Source organism: Egretta garzetta, unplaced genomic scaffold (assembly GCF_000687185.1).
Source record: "Egretta garzetta isolate BGI_Z169 unplaced genomic scaffold, ASM68718v1 scaffold18, whole genome shotgun sequence".
Lineage (NCBI taxonomy): Eukaryota > Metazoa > Chordata > Aves > Pelecaniformes > Ardeidae > Egretta > Egretta garzetta.
The window spans coordinates 134,761-152,893 of NW_009260616.1; the positions used below are offsets into that span (position 1 = coordinate 134,761).

The 18,133-nt window shown below is 39.4% G+C and overlaps 1 protein-coding gene across 1 annotated transcript in view; it reads right to left on the bottom strand.

Annotated features, from left to right (window-relative positions):
- The window catches only part of REV3L (REV3 like, DNA directed polymerase zeta catalytic subunit), an 87,564-nt gene extending 85,481 nt beyond the window's left edge, over nucleotides 1-2,083 (bottom strand). The window contains 1 exon segment of the mRNA XM_035900692.1: nucleotides 1,654-2,083. Coding sequence (XP_035756585.1) covers nucleotides 1,654-2,083 — 430 coding nt within the window.
- Between the last annotated feature and the right edge of the window lie 16,050 nt (nucleotides 2,084-18,133).

Sequence of the window (18,133 nt, forward strand, 5' to 3'; positions counted from 1 at the left end):
GTTCCCAGCGGGTGTTTTTTTTTTTTTGTTCTTAAATATGTTATCACAGAGGTGCTTCCACCATCGCTGATTGGCTTGGCCTTGGCCAGCTGAGGACACAGGGAAAACGTCTAACAGCTTCTCACAGAAGCCACCCCTGTAGCCCCCCCACTACCAAGACTTTGTTACACAAACCCAATACAGGGGGACCAAAACTGAACACTGTATTCCAGGTGTGGACTGACAAGCACTGAGCAGAGTCGGATAATGACTTCTTTATCTCTGCTGGTGATGCCCTTGTTGATGCAACCCAGCGTCCTGTTGGCTTTCTTTGCTGCAGCAGCACACTGTTCATTCATATTGAGCTTGTTGTCCACCAGGACCCTCAGGTCCCTTTCCACAGAGCTGCTCCCCAGCCAGGTAGATCCCAGACTGCGCTGCAGTCCTGGATTGTTTTCTCAGGTGCAAGACCTTACACTTGTCCTTGTTGAACTTCATAAGGTTCTTGTTAGCTCACTCTTCCAGGCTACCCAAGTCTTCCTGCAGGGTGGCTCTCCCTTCTGGAGTGTCCACTTCCCCACTCAGTTTGTTATCATCACCAAACTTCATCAGGGTACACTTCATCCCATCATCCAGCTCACTTATGAAGATACTAAGCAGTGTTGGGTCCACTATCAATCCCTGAGGGACCCCACTTGCGACAGGTTGCCAGTTTGAAAAGGAGCTATTTACCACCACACTCTGAATGAGGCCTGTTAGCCAGTTCCCCACCCACTGCACAGACCTCAACGCATCAGTTTCTCTAGGAGGAGGCTGTGGGAAACTGTATTAAAAGCCTCGGAGACAATGTCCACCACTCAACCCACATCAACCGAGCAGGTTGCTTTGTTGTATAAGGCAATTAGGTTTGTCAAGCATGATTTGCCCTTGGTGAACCCATGCTGGCTTTTCCCGATCACTTGCTTCATTTGACTTGTGATAGCTCCCAGGAAGATTCATTCCGTAACTTGTCCAGGGACTGAAGTAAGATTGATGGGCTTAAAATTTCCTGGATCCTCCTTTAAACCCTTCTTGTAGCTGGAGGTGACATTAGACTTTTTCCAGTCTCCTGGGCCATCCCCCGATCTCCACGACTTCTCAAAGATTATGGAGAGCAGCCTCATAACGACTTCATCCAGCTCTCTTGATGCCCTCAGGTAGATAATGTCAGGGGCCATTGATTTGTAGCAATCAAGCTCCTGTAACAGTTCACAGACCAATGCTTCCTTCTCTGACAGTGGGTCTGTGTTTGCATCAACCTGGATGTTTGTTCCTAATGCCTTGGGCCCAACAGTGCTGGTAAAGACAGAGGTGAAGAAAGTGTTGAGAACCTCTGCCTTTTCAGCATTGTTGGTGACTAATTCACCTCTCCTGCTTAACAGCGGGCCAGTATTTTCCTTCTGTTTCTGCTTGTTTACCTACCTGAAGAACCCTTTCTTGTAGTTTTTTACATCTCTGGCCAATTTAAATTCGAGCTGTACTCTTGCTTTTCTAACTGCATCTCTGCACACCCTGGCAATGCCATTGTTGTTCTCAACAGGGATTTGTTTGCTTTTCCATCTCTTTTGGTTTTGAGCAGACTCAGAAGCTCGCAGTTAAGCCAAGGGGGTCTCTTGCTCTGCCTACTTCCCTTACCTTTAAAGGGGATGAACTGTTTTTGTGCTTCCAGGGGAGCATTCTTGAAAAACTCCCAGCACTTGCTAGCTTCCTTATCCCCCACAGAAGCTGCCCATGGAATCCCTCCCAACTGAGCTCTGAGTGAGCTGAAGTTTGCTCTTCTAAAATCTAAAACCTTTGTCTTAATACTAACCTTCAGTGTACTCAGCATGATTCCAAACTCCAAAATATTGCCATCACTGCAGCTAAGGCTATCGCTAACAGAGATATTACAAAGCAGGTTTTCTTGGTTTGTGAGTAGCAAGTCCAGCAGTGCCTCATTCCTGGTTGGCACATCTAACATTTCTATGAGGAAGCAGTCCTCTACGCATTCCAGGGACTTGGTGGATGACGTGTGAGCTGCTGTATCGTTCTTCCAACAAATGTCTGGGTAGTTGAAGTCACCCATAAGAACCAGGCTCTGTTGATGCAAAGCTTGCTTAAGTGACCCAAATATTGCTTTGTTGGCCTTATAGTCTTGGTTTGGAGGTCGGTAGCAGATGCCTACTGTAAGATTCCTCCTTGGAGATGATCCCTCTGATCTTGACCCAGTGGCATTTGACAGGACTTCCACAATTGCTATAGTTCACTTCTATACATTCAAGGTTCTCCCTAACAGAGTGTGACTCCTCATCCTCTTCTTCCCTGCTTGTCTTTACAAAACAGCCTATAGAGATCCATTGCGATCCTCCAGTCATGTGAGTTGTCCCACCATGTTTCAGTTATTCCTATGATATAGTAACTTTCTGACTGGGCACGGAGCTCCAGTTCCTATTTGTTCCCCAGGCTGCATGCATTGGTATACATAGACTTGACGTGGCTGGTGTTCTGGATCTCATCTTGGCAGGCAGCTAAGGAACATCTGTTGCTGCTCTGGTTGGCCTGGCTTATTCCCCAGTTGGTTGCAATGGTGCAAGATTTGCCACATTGCACCCCGCCCCTGAGTCCTTCAGTTTAAAGCCCACTTCACCAAGTTGGCCAGCCTGCTGCCCTTGCCTCTTCTAGATAAGCGGATCCCATCCCTCCCTAACAGGCTATAGTCATCGAAGAATGTCCTATTGTCATAAAAGCCAAAACCCTCACGACAGCACCGGCCACAAAGCTAGAAGTGGATTTGCATTATACGTTTATTTCTGGCTGCACCCTTTCCTCTAACTGACAAGATGGAAGAAAAGATAACTTGGGTGCCAATACTTTTCGCTTGCACCCCCAGGGCTTTGTAGTCTTCCTTGATTCTCCCCAGGTTCCAGCTTGTGATGTCATTTGTGCCCACATGAAAGCGTAGCAATGGATAGTAGTCTGTGCTCTTGACAAGTGATGGCACTCTCTCAGCAACATCTCGGATTTTAGCTCCCGGAAGGCAGCATACCTCTCATGAGTCCCTGTCGGGCCAGCAGACAGGCACCTCAGTGCCCCTTAACAGCCAGTCACCCACTAAGAGCACAGTTTCTTTTTGTGGCATCCACTGCGTGCTGGTGGTAGTTTCTCCTTGCAGACTTTGCTTGTGGGTGTCTATAAATGTTAAAGCTTCATATCTGGGTTTGGTTGTAATGCTGGAAGGGTGGGGACTGAAGCAGAGTCATGCTTTTGTGGGTGACCAGAATCCAAGGTGCCCCATTCTCTGTGGTGTCTGCCACAACAGTATGGTTCTGAAACCACTTACCTATCTCTGTCTTGGCCCCTCTAATACTGTGCAGCCTTTTAACTGCAACTTGGCCACCTGACGCAACAGATCATCAACCTGTGCACACCTTTTGCAGGTATTTATCTTTTCTCCAAGAGAAAGGTCTGGGCACTTTTTGCAACCTACCATCTGTACTGAAGTCTCCTTCCATAAGACATGAAAATGAACAACTGGTTTTGTTGAAATGCTCCCTAAAACCACACAAAATACAATGGGGTGGGAATAAAAAGAAGAACGCAGCAGCACTTAAATACATGGTAAAATCCCAAGACTTTAGGAGAATTCTGGATGGAGATTAAAAAAAGGATGCAGAAGATAGGAGACAAAGGGCTTTTTATACACTTGCCATCTACTAAAAGTACTTTAAGAGCAGTTTTGTAAAGCGGCAGGACGAATTAAACATGGACAGTATTAGCAGAAGAATGCACGTGAACACAGCTAGTGCATCACTGCAGGATGCAGAAGAGACTAGACAGTCATATGGGATTTCCTTCTTTTAACAGCTATAGTAAAGCAAAGTCATTAGAAACCAAAAGACATGGCACTACCATCTTTAAAAGATGAACAGGTATTTTGAAGTTGAACTACCTAGATTAAAAAAAATTTGAAAAACAAACTGAACAATGATGACTAGAGAGAGTGGGAAAAGTAACAAGTGTGTTGGAAAAACAATTCTAAAAATGAAAATTTTTAAATGGGATAAATATTAGAACCCAATTACAAAGTAATTTCTTTCTCACAATAGAAGTTACCATACTGTAGGCAATCTGGTTTATGCTTTCTCCAGGAACAGGCTTCAGAGAGCAATATCAAGTTGTAACAGCACTTACTCTACCCTGCTAGGTAGGCGCAACACGAGCTGCTTCTACGCAGTTTAGATGGCGCTTTAAGTTTAAGCTATGTCACTCACTGGAGCGGGCTTGTCAAGACATTGGTCACTGAATATCACTCAGAACTGAGCTACTGAAAATGGATAGGACTCAGTTACTTTATAGTGCTAATAGAGTCTATGAAATTAAAGTCACCATTCTCTACCTCTCACAGAAAGCAAAGAAATCACATACACAGACAGATACAAGTAAGGTGATGCTTTGATGAAGACAAATCCCTTCCCTGGCAAAACCTGGGAAGGTCTTTCCCTCTTAAGACATTTGCTATGTCATTCAAAAACATAAGAGTTTAGTTTCAAAGAGTCCTTTAGTAGTATATTACATTAATGTAACTACTTCAGCGATTAAGTGAAACTCAACCTTTTCCCAGAGCCCTGAATCAAATAATATTTTTCCAAGGGGTGAGAAGAAAGAGAGGACTACTGTAGTCTTAAATACTGGATACTAGAGAAACATGAATAATAAAATACGGTCTTGTAGCAGCAAGATATCCTCAAAACAAAACCAAGAACAGAGCCCAAAGACCGTATTTCATATATGTAATATTACGTATTTGTGTCAAGGCTTTCAGTTTTCCCTGGCATGTGAGAAAACACTTACTTCAGTAACATTTGTAAATCAGACAGAAAAAAAAGTTATTTTTTAATTACATTTTTTTGAATCCAAATGGAGTGTTTGGTTATTTACAATTGTTTAGTCAGTTACTGTTCCTTGTGACATGTAATACCTCTCCTCTCACAAAAAGAAAACAAATAAAAGAAAGCTTATCCACTAGGAAAATGAGGGCCTGTGACTCATTATAACTGGATTATTCCCCACCCTTGATGTAGAGATCCTTAGAGAGGGAGAAGGGCTGGGTTTTCCATCTGTAATTTAAAATTAGAAATCTTTGTATAACTAGGCGCATATTGAAGTAATACCTAGCCTAGAATCAAAGAGACAAGAGTTCAATTCACATCTAGGGAGACTTCATGTGTGGCCTTGGGCAAGTTGCTTACCACAGATGATGCATTTTCTTGTTGTGAAATTGATGTAACAACACTTTCATATCTGAAAAATCTGTTAAAGGGATAAATATACAAAAGGAACACTGTGACAAAGAAAAGCTGGGTTCTAGGAGTACACAATATCTAGGAAGGCAAAGGACGCAGCATTCAAATGAGCAGCAGTATCCCATTCAGGATATTGCTATGTCTGTCTCAGCATGCCTTCAAGAAAGGAAAGCCAACTTTCACGAGCAATTTGTAGGCCTGGAATCACACTACCAAACATATTCTTCTTCCATAGCAGGCCCTCTGCATCATTTTTTATCTCACACTACTAAACCCTGAAATTGTAGCCAGCTTTCTTCGACAGTTTTGCACCAGAAGAATTGAAACAACCTGACCATATGAAAAATAGATGATCTCAATCTTCCATCTATGGTATGGCTCACTGCAGCAAAAAAAGTAAGTAAAAAAAATTTCTTCTTCCACTTGAACTATGGGGGAAACAAAGATGACAGAAAAGCAGAACATCCAGATGTAAAGTTGAAATACATTTTAAAAAGTAAATCCAAATACATACAAGATGCCTAAATATACCACTACAAGAGAAAAAAGGTAAAAAATTAGTACGAGGAGAGTTTTTTCCTCTATATTCAAAACCAAAGATCAACATTTGGAATAGGCATCACACCACTTCAGTAGGCTCCTAAAAGCGGATAAGGAGATCTCACAAATCAGAAGAAAATGCAATGCATCGTTGCCTTTCTGGACAGGGCACCCCCTTCCCAAGCCAGAAGCACAGTGGCATTCTTGTGCTTTTGAAAGCTGCACAAAGATCCTCTGCCCAGAATCCCAGATTTCTGAGTAGTTTCTAGACTCGAGCAAGAAGTCCACAAGCTTCCTTGATTCCATTATCTTCCAAAAGACAAATTCCTCTCAAGTTCTCTAGCATACATGTCAGGTCCCAAAGTCCAGAGGTCCGAGAACCCTGGAGCAGATGTTTCTACTGCTCAGAGGTAATAGCATAAGTAACACGAAACAAGATTACATTTGAAACACTGATTTTTACTGAGTGACACTTCAGTTGTCACATCTCCAACTGATATCCATTCAAGTAATTTGCTCACAGACAGCTTTTTAAATCAAACATTTGAAACATTAAGCCCAAGCGACCACCTGGTTCACCAAGCCTTGTCTTCTCCAGTCTAGAAAGCCATGCAATAGTCACACAAAACTGAAGTCTATTAGGTACTTTGAACTGTGAGGTATCTAAACAAGAAGTAATCTTTGAGACGTCTCAGGCTAGAGTTTACACTGGGCATTACCGTTGATGGAAAATATCAATTGTAAGCTCCAAAAGCAAGGCTACTGCCTTTGTTTTACTGAGAATTTTTAACTTGTATTTTTATTCCAATAGGCAAGAGAGGCTCTGTTACTCATTTTCACATGAATAATGAGCAAACCCCAAGAAAAGCATAAAAATTGAGACAGGATATTTTATATGTCAGCTCAGTGAAGATGTTCTGGATGATCTCCAAAAAACTACCTCGTCCTTCCTTCATGGAAAACAATCTGGTCTCCAATTGCAGAAGAACTACTGATAAACCTAACCATTTATAGGATATATAGGTACATCATCAGAAAGGAACAGCTATTACTCACAGTTATTACCAAGCAAAATAACTGACTTCATAGTGGAGACTGTAGGAAAAATTATAGCTAATGAAATTTACTGTTATGCAGTCAAACTAGAACCAGGGAAGTCCAGAGATTCAGATGATAATTTAAAAGTACAAGTCTCCTGAAATAATGGAGACCAAAAAAGTTAAGCAGCTCAGAGATCAAGGATGAACTATGTACAAACTTCACAAGTTTGATTGCTTGTGAGTTACGAGAAACAGCAACAGTATTTTCTTCTTTTCTTAGTAGAAACAAGCAGACATACAGGGCAAGGTTAGGTGCTTGCTTAATTAAATACCCATCAACAAAATGAGCCATATACAAAATGTTATTCTTGCATCCTCTACTTACAGATTACTGATGTAAGCAGCAGGATAGTATCAGTAATATTTCTACAATGAGTGTCAAAAATCACTAGGATGCCAGCTAAAGAGAACTAAAACACATGAAGAAGGAAAACGTAGCTGGCCCCAGCTACAGATTCTAGCTATCACACTAGGCTCTTGGCATGCACAGGCTGGCAACACAGGCCAAGCTGCTATTCCAGTAAGAAAGGGGACCACACAAATGCAACAGAGGCAAACCGTATTAGACCACACTGACCAAGGCATAGCTGAACAGAAAAGAGCACATTTACTAGTCCCAGATAAACTAATGGTGTGTACTTTATTGCATCCTGTAAAAGATGAAAAAATAAGCCAGTACTAAAAAAGGGGGAGCAGAGTACTCATACAGCCTTTTGCTTCCATTTCCTTCAATAAGCTTTCATTAAAGACTGTTACTGCTACACAAGTTCCCCTAGCTATCTTTTTAGTGTTACTTGATGGAGGTAACACAAGACATGCGTAAATGGAAATTGGTGCATATCTGTTCAAAGGATAAAAAGTTTTTCTGGTTGGTAACTGAACTTGAACTTTCACCTCTGCATGAGGCTCATCCACCTATTAAATACTCTAATGAGTGTGCACTGTTCCAATCACAATTCCCCTCTTTTTCCTGAGACAAAACCAGTCAAAACTTTTTTGTTCAGCTGGAAGAAAACAGGTATTTTTCTGTCAGCTAGATAGCTAGCTAGAAGAAAGGCACCATAAATATTGCCAAAGACTATTTGTTACTGTAAACTGCAGGTAAAAACCCCTGTCATTAATTGTGATAAGGTTAACAGTGTTTTCATCATTATCTTCCATAGACACTATTCAGAAATATTGACTATTTATAAATTCCTGAATGCCACTAAGCTTGTGCAATCCCAGAGAAATGATACACTGTAGAGTACAGACACACTCATGAGTCAGATTAGTTTACGTTAACGAGTAAATGACACCACATTCTGTTTGTTTTCTCTTCCTCTAATCTTCAAACAGTGATAACTAATTCTATGAATATTTCTTGGACTTTTTTTCTTTTGTATTTGCATTAAGATCTCCCACTCTCAGGTAACTGTCATGTCACCTTATTCCTCTAGCTGATGAAAGCTAGATGACATGCTCCACCAAAACAAGCACAGCTCCTAGGATACCCATAAGCAAATTTGCAACACTTGATACTCCTTATCGCACATACCTTTTTATTTCATTAAAGTAGTTCTTAACATCTTCTGTATGTTCTAAGCTCATCATTTTTGGATAAGCAGCAACTTAGGGATTACTTCCTTACTTTAGACAGCTTTTAAATTCCACTCTTGAAAGGGCTATATGGTATACAGCAGTAATAGCAGGGAACAGAACTCCATGACCCAGAAAAATAAACTCTGTTCTGAATATCTTACTAAACTGAGCCCCTCAGCCACACCGGGGGCACCTCTAGGAAAGCATATTTAAGAAAGAGAACACCAAAATCAGAGAAATGAGGAGGAGGAACAGCTCCATGGCAGAGCAGATATCCCCGGCAGCTCATGGAAGAGCTCGCATTGGAGCAGATATCCCCCGCAGCCCATGGAGAATCCCACAGTGGAGCGCAATGATATTCCTGAAGGAACTGCAGCCTGTGGAGAGCCCCACACCAGAGCAGAAAAGATGTGAGGAGGAAGGAGTGGCACAGAGCTACCACTGTGTACTGACTGCAATCCCCTGACACCCCCATTGTGAGCTTGCAGGGCAGGGGTGGGGTATGGAGTTTGGGGAGTCTGAAGTGAAGGAATGAAGCTGAGCCCGTGAGAGGGGGAAGGAAAGGTGTGCTGTTTTAATATTTGAATTTGTTTCTCACAACCTGAATAGATTTTAATTGGCAAAAAATTAGTTAATTTCCCCCAATTTCCCCAAATGTTTTGCCCACAACGGCAACTGGTAAGCAATTTCCCTGTCATTATCTCAACCTATTGCTTTACTGTTTGTTTTTCCTATTTTATCCCCCTGCCTTACCAGAGTGAGGGCGGGTGGCAGCACACGCAAGCAGCTGGGTAGGAATTTGGCTGTTAGCCAAGTCTAACCCAGCACACACGGGTTGACAGAAATGATCCCCTGGGATGTCAGCCTCTGGAGCCTACAAACTGTTTTAGAAAGTTTGGGAAAGGTAATAAAGTAAAGCAATTCTTAGTGTTAGTAGACTGACACCTGCTACCTTGTGATCTAAAACTTCACCAGAGGATTTCTAAGGGTGCTACAGCTGAAAGTCTCTGCTTTAAACCTTTACTCAGCGTAGAAGTTTCAGCCTACCCATATGAACTTAATAAAAACCAATATACAGCCCCAATCCTCAAAGTGATAAAACCTTTCAATGCAACGTTAACGTATTTAACAACAAACTTTCCACAAATTAGTCATATTACCATAACTTACATTAAATAATGCCATTGTATAAACATTGTTTAATTATTATATTAATACAAAAAATGGACAATGTAGCAGAAAGTATTATCCTTTACAACAAACCAATTTAAAAATGTATTACTGAAAGATACGCCTGTTCATGAGCCTTCCAAGAAAGGCTATGCACGAAGGTGCAGAATGTTCACGACATTTCCAAGTGGGGGGAAAAAGAAGCTACAGCAAGCAGACAGGGCGGTAAAGTTATGTAGTCCATTGAAGCTTTTAAAAAAAAAAAAAAAGTGCTATAAATTGAGATTGCACATACCTCAAATCCTTATTCGAAGTCTTCCCTAAGGATTCTTACGATAGGACCCTTCCACCAGCTACACAACGGAAATGGTTTTCAGCTGATACAGCAGCCTTTGGTTTGCTATGAACCAGTCCCCAAACAAATTCAACTCTATAGAGCCGTTACAGAGGAAACGCTCCACAGACAATCTACAGAAACTGTATTCTTGGAAGTTGGTAGTCTGAATCCCGATTCGTCTAACAGAACTGTAAATCCTGAGCAACTCTATAGTTTGTATCACACTCACACAAAAAAAATCTTATCGTCCCCTTCTCCTTCAGATAATTTTTAACCTCTTCACTCCAGTTTAACAGTTGTTCAATAATTATTCTACTTCTCTTCAATAGCTATTCAGGATTAACTCGAGAGGTACTGTGCAAGTGCAAAAATAAGTGTTTTAAACAGTAGAAACAAGAGCAGCATTAGAAAAATCAAATTCCAATTACAGTATTTTTCAGCATTTTTTTTTTATTCTGATGAAAGATGTTCTCCTCCTATACACTACAGTAGTGTGGTATATGGAAATCACGCTATAGTAATGTTATTTCTCTGTTTTTGTTTTGCTTGCCAAAATATTAGCCTGCTTGCTTGTCAAAAGACATGGGAGGGTAAGAGTCTTATACAAGAAAAAAAGTCCTTGAAACCAAAAGTAAGTGAAACTTGCTCTTTTTAGACTTATTCTTTTCCCATGGATTTATCCACAGTATTTCAAAAGAATCTCTATTTTAGCTTTTTGTCTTCTACTGTGAATATAGCCTCAGAGCTCTGCCACACCCTCAGCTTTGGCTACTAACAAACAGGGCTTTTTTCCCCCCCCACTCCAGGTAAACAAAGACCTTAGCATCCACTAAAGCCAATAGATGCTAAATGCAGGCACAGCATCTGTCACTCTTCAACGTGATTTTTTATGCCTTCTTCTGTTCTTTTATATACTACAAAATACGTAAATGAATGCTCTTTCAGTAATACAGCTGGTGTTACTATTTTATTCTGCACATTTTGCCATACTATTAAGTATCTTACTTCCTATTTCAGTTTCTTTTGTGACATGCTACTTCACTTCCTCATCTTGAATTAGGCATCCATCCCCCCTCTTTTCATCTTCTGTAAAGTCTGCCGTCTCTTGGCAGCACTTGAAGGGTTTCATGGCTTTTTGCCTGCTCTAGCCTTTCTTTCTGCAAAGAATGCCCAGTCTTTGTAGCACTCTTATCTTAGGCTTGTTACAGTCATTAATTGATAACACACACACACTGTTCCAGTTCTTCATGCAATTAGAACTGCAAGATCTTTTTCTGTCTCAGTGCTACAGCAAAAAGATTCAAACATTTGAGCACTTCACAGAAAACACGTATCCGAAGACTGCTTGCCTTGTACAGATCATTTAATGGGGTTGTCTTCTATTTACTCAATAACCTTCAGAGTGGCTGTAAAAGCTGTGTATACTGGATGTTTCATTTGCCAAGACAAGGTATTTATAGCAATCTCTGCATTCTTTAAGAAACGTTTTGAAGTGTTACTCAGAAGTATCTGTCACTGACATAATATCACTCAGTCCAGATATTCCTATTTTACAGGGTCATCTCACTGGCTATTCAATTTTAAATTGTTGAAAAACAGCTAGCAATCTAGCTTCACATTTCAAGATAATCCAACGAATGCTCAGAGGGAGTACTTAATACCAGTCACTCCCTTGTTCTGTTCAATCTGAATCCTCTCTACCCCCACTTGCCCCTTTTCCCCAAACCAATACACAGGCAGTAAGTTTTAACACTTTTTAACCAACCTTCCCAAAAATGTATTCCTCACATTTGACCCTAAAGTTTTAAGATCAAGATTAGAACATTATCAAGAGTGACAGAAATGTGACAAACTCCTTCCAGCACTGATGTGTTGTCAAAAAGGATGTTTAATTTTTACTACTAGTCCACAGCTTTTTCTCAAATACAGTTTTCTGTTAATGCTTTAAAAGATTTCCTGTTCTTTTAAGAGTCAGGATACTATGCTTTAGAAGCTCCCTTCATCCTGTGTTTTGAATGGCCTACGGCAGACTGAAATCAGAGAGGCAGCGAAGATAAGAGCACACACACATTCTTGGGCTGTAATCAGCATTCTTGAAAGGTCACTGTGGAATGAACACACTACTCGGGCAGCCTGCTAGGAATTATCCTCGAATCTTAATAGCACAGATGCATCCTGTACCTACTGAAAGATTCTCATTATCGCTGTTATCATTGACAATTTAGTAGACTGTGTATCCACGTATTTACAATAACTACGTGGATGATCATGGCACTTTTAAGTAGTGCTATATATGGAAACTGTCTAGGTATTTGATTTTTATTTAATGTAGCACCTTGTTTGGAGAAATATTAACAGGAAAAAGCCTAAATAACTGTAGGACCAACTAGAAGAAAAGACAAGTTATTACTTTGTGACTAAGTGATATACTACACACAAGTTTTCCTTTAAAAATAAAATCTGAGCAATAGTGGGGATTTCTTCTGTGGTTTTGTCTAAGAGCATTAATAAACTGTGCAGAAAAAGCAATATAACTGCAATCAAGTACAAAGACTCCCTCTCCCTAGGTTCTCAGTAGCCTTACTACTGATACCCAGCAAGCACAGAAAAAAAAAATACCAGAAAACCCCACCCCCAAACCACCACCAAACCAAAAAAATAAACCATTCATGGAGAGGGGGAGAGAAAAGATAAACAGAGAGAAAGAGAAACACAGGGAGAAAACAGGAAGCAGGAGTCTGAGAATGACAGGAAAGATAGATGGAACAGTCTGGCAGATGATAACCACTGATAACACCTGAATTCAAGTTGCAACTCAAACAGCCAATCTATTGACAGAAATCTTAGTAAGTGCCAGAACTAAGTACTACTAGTTAAGCCTTTGGCTCCTCAGGTATATTTATTAAATAAAAGTTTAATTGTGCAACCGATAGTGATTCTTTCACAGAACCTTAGCTTCACCCAATACACAGGAAAGACCCAGAATCTGCAAGTCAGAACTACATGCTGAACGAGTTACTTGCATAATGCATATCTCATTTGTCACAGTAGTTAGAAATATATGCCAATAAAGCAGGCACCAACACATATGGAAAGATTCATCATCAAGGCAGATGAGTATCATTCTAGAAAACAGATACCATTCCCACCTGTCTCTTGGAATTTTTATTGTGATGCTGAGTAAGTCGTATGTAAAAAAGGCAGAGGGAGCCTTTTTTACACTGAGACAGCTAACAATTATTTAGAAAACTGCTAAGTATCTCTATGCTTAATTAAATCATGAAGAACTGTAATGTTGTAAAAATTTAAACCCTAATACTTTCAGGTTCAGACCCCAGAAAAGTTCAAAAAATTTTAAATCCAATATCTTCATTTTGGAATCTCAGTTCTTCGTGTTCAAGATAATATCATTACCTCAGCTCTGACTTGCAGATAACTTCACAAAAAATTACAAATACATCAATATTACAGTAAAAAGCCCCTCAAAGCGAGTATTTTGTTTGGGTTTTTGACTGTGGATGATAAATAAGATTATGCCTACCAGCTGAGTAATTGGATAAAAAAAGTCACTAAGCACCATGCGCTAATTGCTAGAGAGTATGTGAAAAAATAGCATTTGATCACATTATTGAAAATCATCCTAATGCTTTCACACAGGGGAAAAGATTTCTGGCATACCTTCACACTTTTTAGTGACTGCAACCCTGGTGTTCATTTAACAAAGAATTTATATGCAACACTGATAAACAGGGACTGCAGAACTCCTACAGAAGATGAGGAAAAGATGAGATGGGAGGGGAACTATTTAAGCTTGGCAACTCTGAAGGTTGAAGATGTCACTGCTCATTGAAGCGGGGGTGGACTAGGTGACCTTTAAAAGTCCCTTCCAACCCAAATGATTCAATGATTCTATGAGGGTGAAAAAAACAATTTGAATTGGACAGTAGATGCCACTTGACAAACCCTGTTGAGCTGAAACAAGAACTAAAGTAATTTGCACCTTCCCCTCAGGAAACACAAGGACCAAAAGTCTTTATTATCAAAATTTCTGTTGATATCCCCAAGGGTCCATAAGCCTGTTATTTCTCCTTTGTTGCCTAGATGTAGCTGCTATTTCAGGATAGGCCTCAATTTTCTACGTTTTGATTGGCAGCAAGCCAATTAACAATATGATATTGAATAATGGAAGAGTTTGAAATAGGTAAAAAGCTAGATGTGTTCAAGCTGAAAGCGTCAATTTACTGAAGTTCAAAGTTGCTGGTAAGTCACAAAATTCCTACAGGCAACAGCAATACATTACCAGAACATACAGAACTAAGCAACCATGAATGGTATCACAACATGTATACTTTGCTAGTGTAAGAATGACATCAGCTCTTCCACGTAATTTCTGAGAACAACTATCTACCAAACACAAATTGACTGACAGCAAGTTCAACCTCAGCACAACTGACATCTATCAGAATATTTAATCTTCTCAATCAAGATCAGGTCAGGGCAAAAAGAGGGAACCTGGTATGTTACAATCTGCATTTGGTTCAGCTATTTCTCTATGTTGCCCTTTATTGTGAATCTGTACTTTCTCATACAATTCCAGCTCTCTAAGAGTAACATAACAGCGCAAGTCACCTTGGGGCTGGAATGAATAATGTACTAGATTCCTTATGAACTTTAATCTAAAACCAGTTTTATGACAGTACTGCATGTTCAGCATCCACACACATCAGCTTCAGCAAGCATATCAAAAGGTGAAATGGTGAATGCAGTTGGTTGCAAATACTACAGCTGAATTGCTAAATATTTACTTCTCATACCAGCACATCAGAAGCTACCTTATGAAGTTATATAGACTCATTTCAGTTAGAGGTAAAGTACTTGCTTACTGGTTGTTTCTTCCAAATTAAAATGTCACATTTATTCAAAAATGACCTATGACTTATTGCTGAAATATAAGCATGTTTTAAGTTAGTACATTTTAAAATAAATTTTTTAAGATATTTTTTACATCATCACTTGAGCCTAGCATACAGCATACCATCCATTTAGATTTTTGAGTTTTCAGATTATGGTAAATTGAAAGGAAAACACCTCAATGTTTGAGATACTACTACCTCTTTTCCCCCCACCCACTTTTAACATTAACAACACTTAGGAATAAGTGAAATAACACACAGCTGTACAAAACCAAAGTATTAAACCTGCCACATATGCTCCTCAGTTTTTAATTTTTGCCCTTTTATAATTCTAGAAAAGGCAAGGCAAACGAAAAAGACCAAGATGAAGCATAAGGAAAGAAACAAAATGACCCCAAAACCAACTTTGTGCTCGAAGTGTTTCAATACAAAAATATCCTCCAGATGTTTATACAGAGAGAAGACATGACATAGAAATATAATTCTTTAGAAAAAGCAATTTAACTCTACAGTAGAGACAAAACTATGAAAACTAAGTTTCCTAGGTCATCTGCTCTTGCTCCCGTTCTCCATTTCTCTTTAGAGACCATACAAGACTTCGGACATCTGCACTAGGAACTGAGCTGGAACACTGATCTGGCTAAAAATTCGTCCTGCAAAAATGATTACCCTTTCAACATATGCAGTTCCCCAAGTTCACTATAACTGCGCAACTTACTGTGCCAGCACACGCAGAGGCAAAGCTGCGCAGGGCAGCTGTATGCAGTTCTTGCCTCATACAGTATCAATGTTGGCTAATACATGGCGAAACTATAACCCAAATGTTAGCTACTCTAAAAACAAAGGAAAACAATCCTGTACTTCCACACTCTTAAAAATGAGAGGGAATGGTTAGACAGTATGTACACCCATACAGCTTTTACACTGTGCCCCCTTCATGATCCTGCTAAAGAGAGATAAAAAGCAGTATTTTCTGCAAATGCAAGGAAATATTAGAATGCCAGTTAACTAACTGCTATGAAATATTTGAGCAAACAGCCTTTTTTGTGGTCAGCCTTTCATGAGCTATTGACAGAAAACTCTTGAAGTACTGTAAGTAGTTTTAAAACCAGTAACAATCTCTAGATGTTCCTTACTTTTAAAGCAAGCTGGCCAGCCAGTATTTTACAACAGTTTTGGCAAACTAGATTGACAAAGCAAGTAACTTCCAGAGCTAATAAAAACAGAAAGGGATTTGTTCTACATTTTCAAGACACAAATTCTATTATTCTTATCACTTGTAAAAACATAAGATGACTTGAGTTTCATGTGGAGAAAAAGAACTAATTAATGCAGAGTGTAAAGCAAATTAAGTGTTTCTAAAAGCAGAGCAATTATATCAATGCCAATATAACTGGATCAGAGTTCAGACAGTGGCTATGGAATGGGGAAACTTGCATTTCTGCCTTTAAAAAAAAAAAAAGTTTGTTCATAATCAAGAAATGTACCAGTAGAGCTTTATATACTTTGCAGTTATTTATTGGACAACATAAATGGACAGAATGAATAACCAATGTGAAATCATGTGCTCACACTTTAAGGCTGTGGGATCACAATACACCAAAAATGAACAAAAGCAGTACAGTTTCAAGTGCACCACTTTAAGACAGAGTTACTGAACACCTACTGGTCAGGAAACAGCCATGACTTCCAAAGCAATTAAAAGAATTAAAAAGAACACAAACATTGCAAAAGTGTCACACAGCAAGAATTACGCTCCCCTCCCCACCCCCTAAGTGACCCAATTCCAGTTTTGGGAACATCCTTTATAAATAAAGATCTATACAATGAAAACAAACATGCATGAAAGTTCTCAAAGAAATCATAGCACAAGAAATCAGCTCAGTGTTGGTGATTCAAACATCTGCACATATGAAGCAATGCTTCCTCAGGGATAGCACAGTACACTTTTAAAGTTACTGTGTCATAATTATGATTTATCAGATCACTTTAAAAAAAGTGAAAGAAAAGCAATCTAATTGTAACATGCCCAATAGAGGATTCAAGACACACCCACCACACTCTGTAGTTAGGCATGCAAAAGAATGCCAATTTACTTAAACATTCAGAAAAAAGTAAGACGATCGTTAAGAAAACTTTTATGAAGTACTGATGATAGAAATCAACATTGTGGCCTGCCATGTGACCGGGCTTATATTTTTGCTCCAGAGAAATTTGAGGTTAACCAACTCAAATAATTAACATCTGCACTCAACTGGAAGACATATAGCTCTAGGGATGTGTAATACAAAATATGCTGTTTTCTAAGGTCTCTTTATTCTAGTTAAAAAAAAAAATGCTTAACAGTCTAATTTGCAGCTCATTGCTTATAAAAAAATTGTACAGACAAGCCCCCAGTGTACATGATAAACATGCATAAATATCACCTTCCTTTTTCTAATGGAAACACATTTAGTAAAGGATTGTCCATCTTCAAATGGAGCTAATATGGTCGAAGTAATTTTTAAAACTTTCCTAGTCTCAAGTCAATTATTTCAGCAAAAATAGAACCACTGCAAAAATAAGTAGACACAAGATAATACACTGATAAAGTTACTCTTCATGTAGTTATCACACCATGTATAAATAACATGATCTGTCTAGTTACCTGCTTGCACTTTTAGGGCCCATGAATCCTGTCTACATGCGTGAGGCTCTTTATTTGCAATTCCCTATCTTGGTTCATTTCACTACGCGTACTTAATTCCAAAACTTGCATCACATAGTTTGTGCTACTGTTCACCCCACAGAGATGTTTCTGTACTGTTGTCCCCTAGGGAGGGAAAAAAACAAACAAAAAAAGCCCTCCAGTACATTTGTTTTCATGTGTCTAATTGTCAACAGAACTGTACTGTTTACATGAACCTAACAGTGAAATGAACCTAAGGATTCCCACCACTGAAGTTTGACCTACAAGGAAAAAGGGAAAAGATAAGTGTTGAGAAAGAGCCATAAAAAAATAGTAGGAACAGCACCATCAACTCTACCAAGTTGCATATTATACATACCTACTATGAGTCAGATCTTTTTTCTTGGTCCAGAGGCCTACCTCTTCTTTTAAGCTCTAGGTTCATCCAGTCTAATGAATTAAGCATTATGGTGCTTTTAAGTCAAAGAGGAGTAGATGGACCCCTTCAACATCCTACTTTAAGA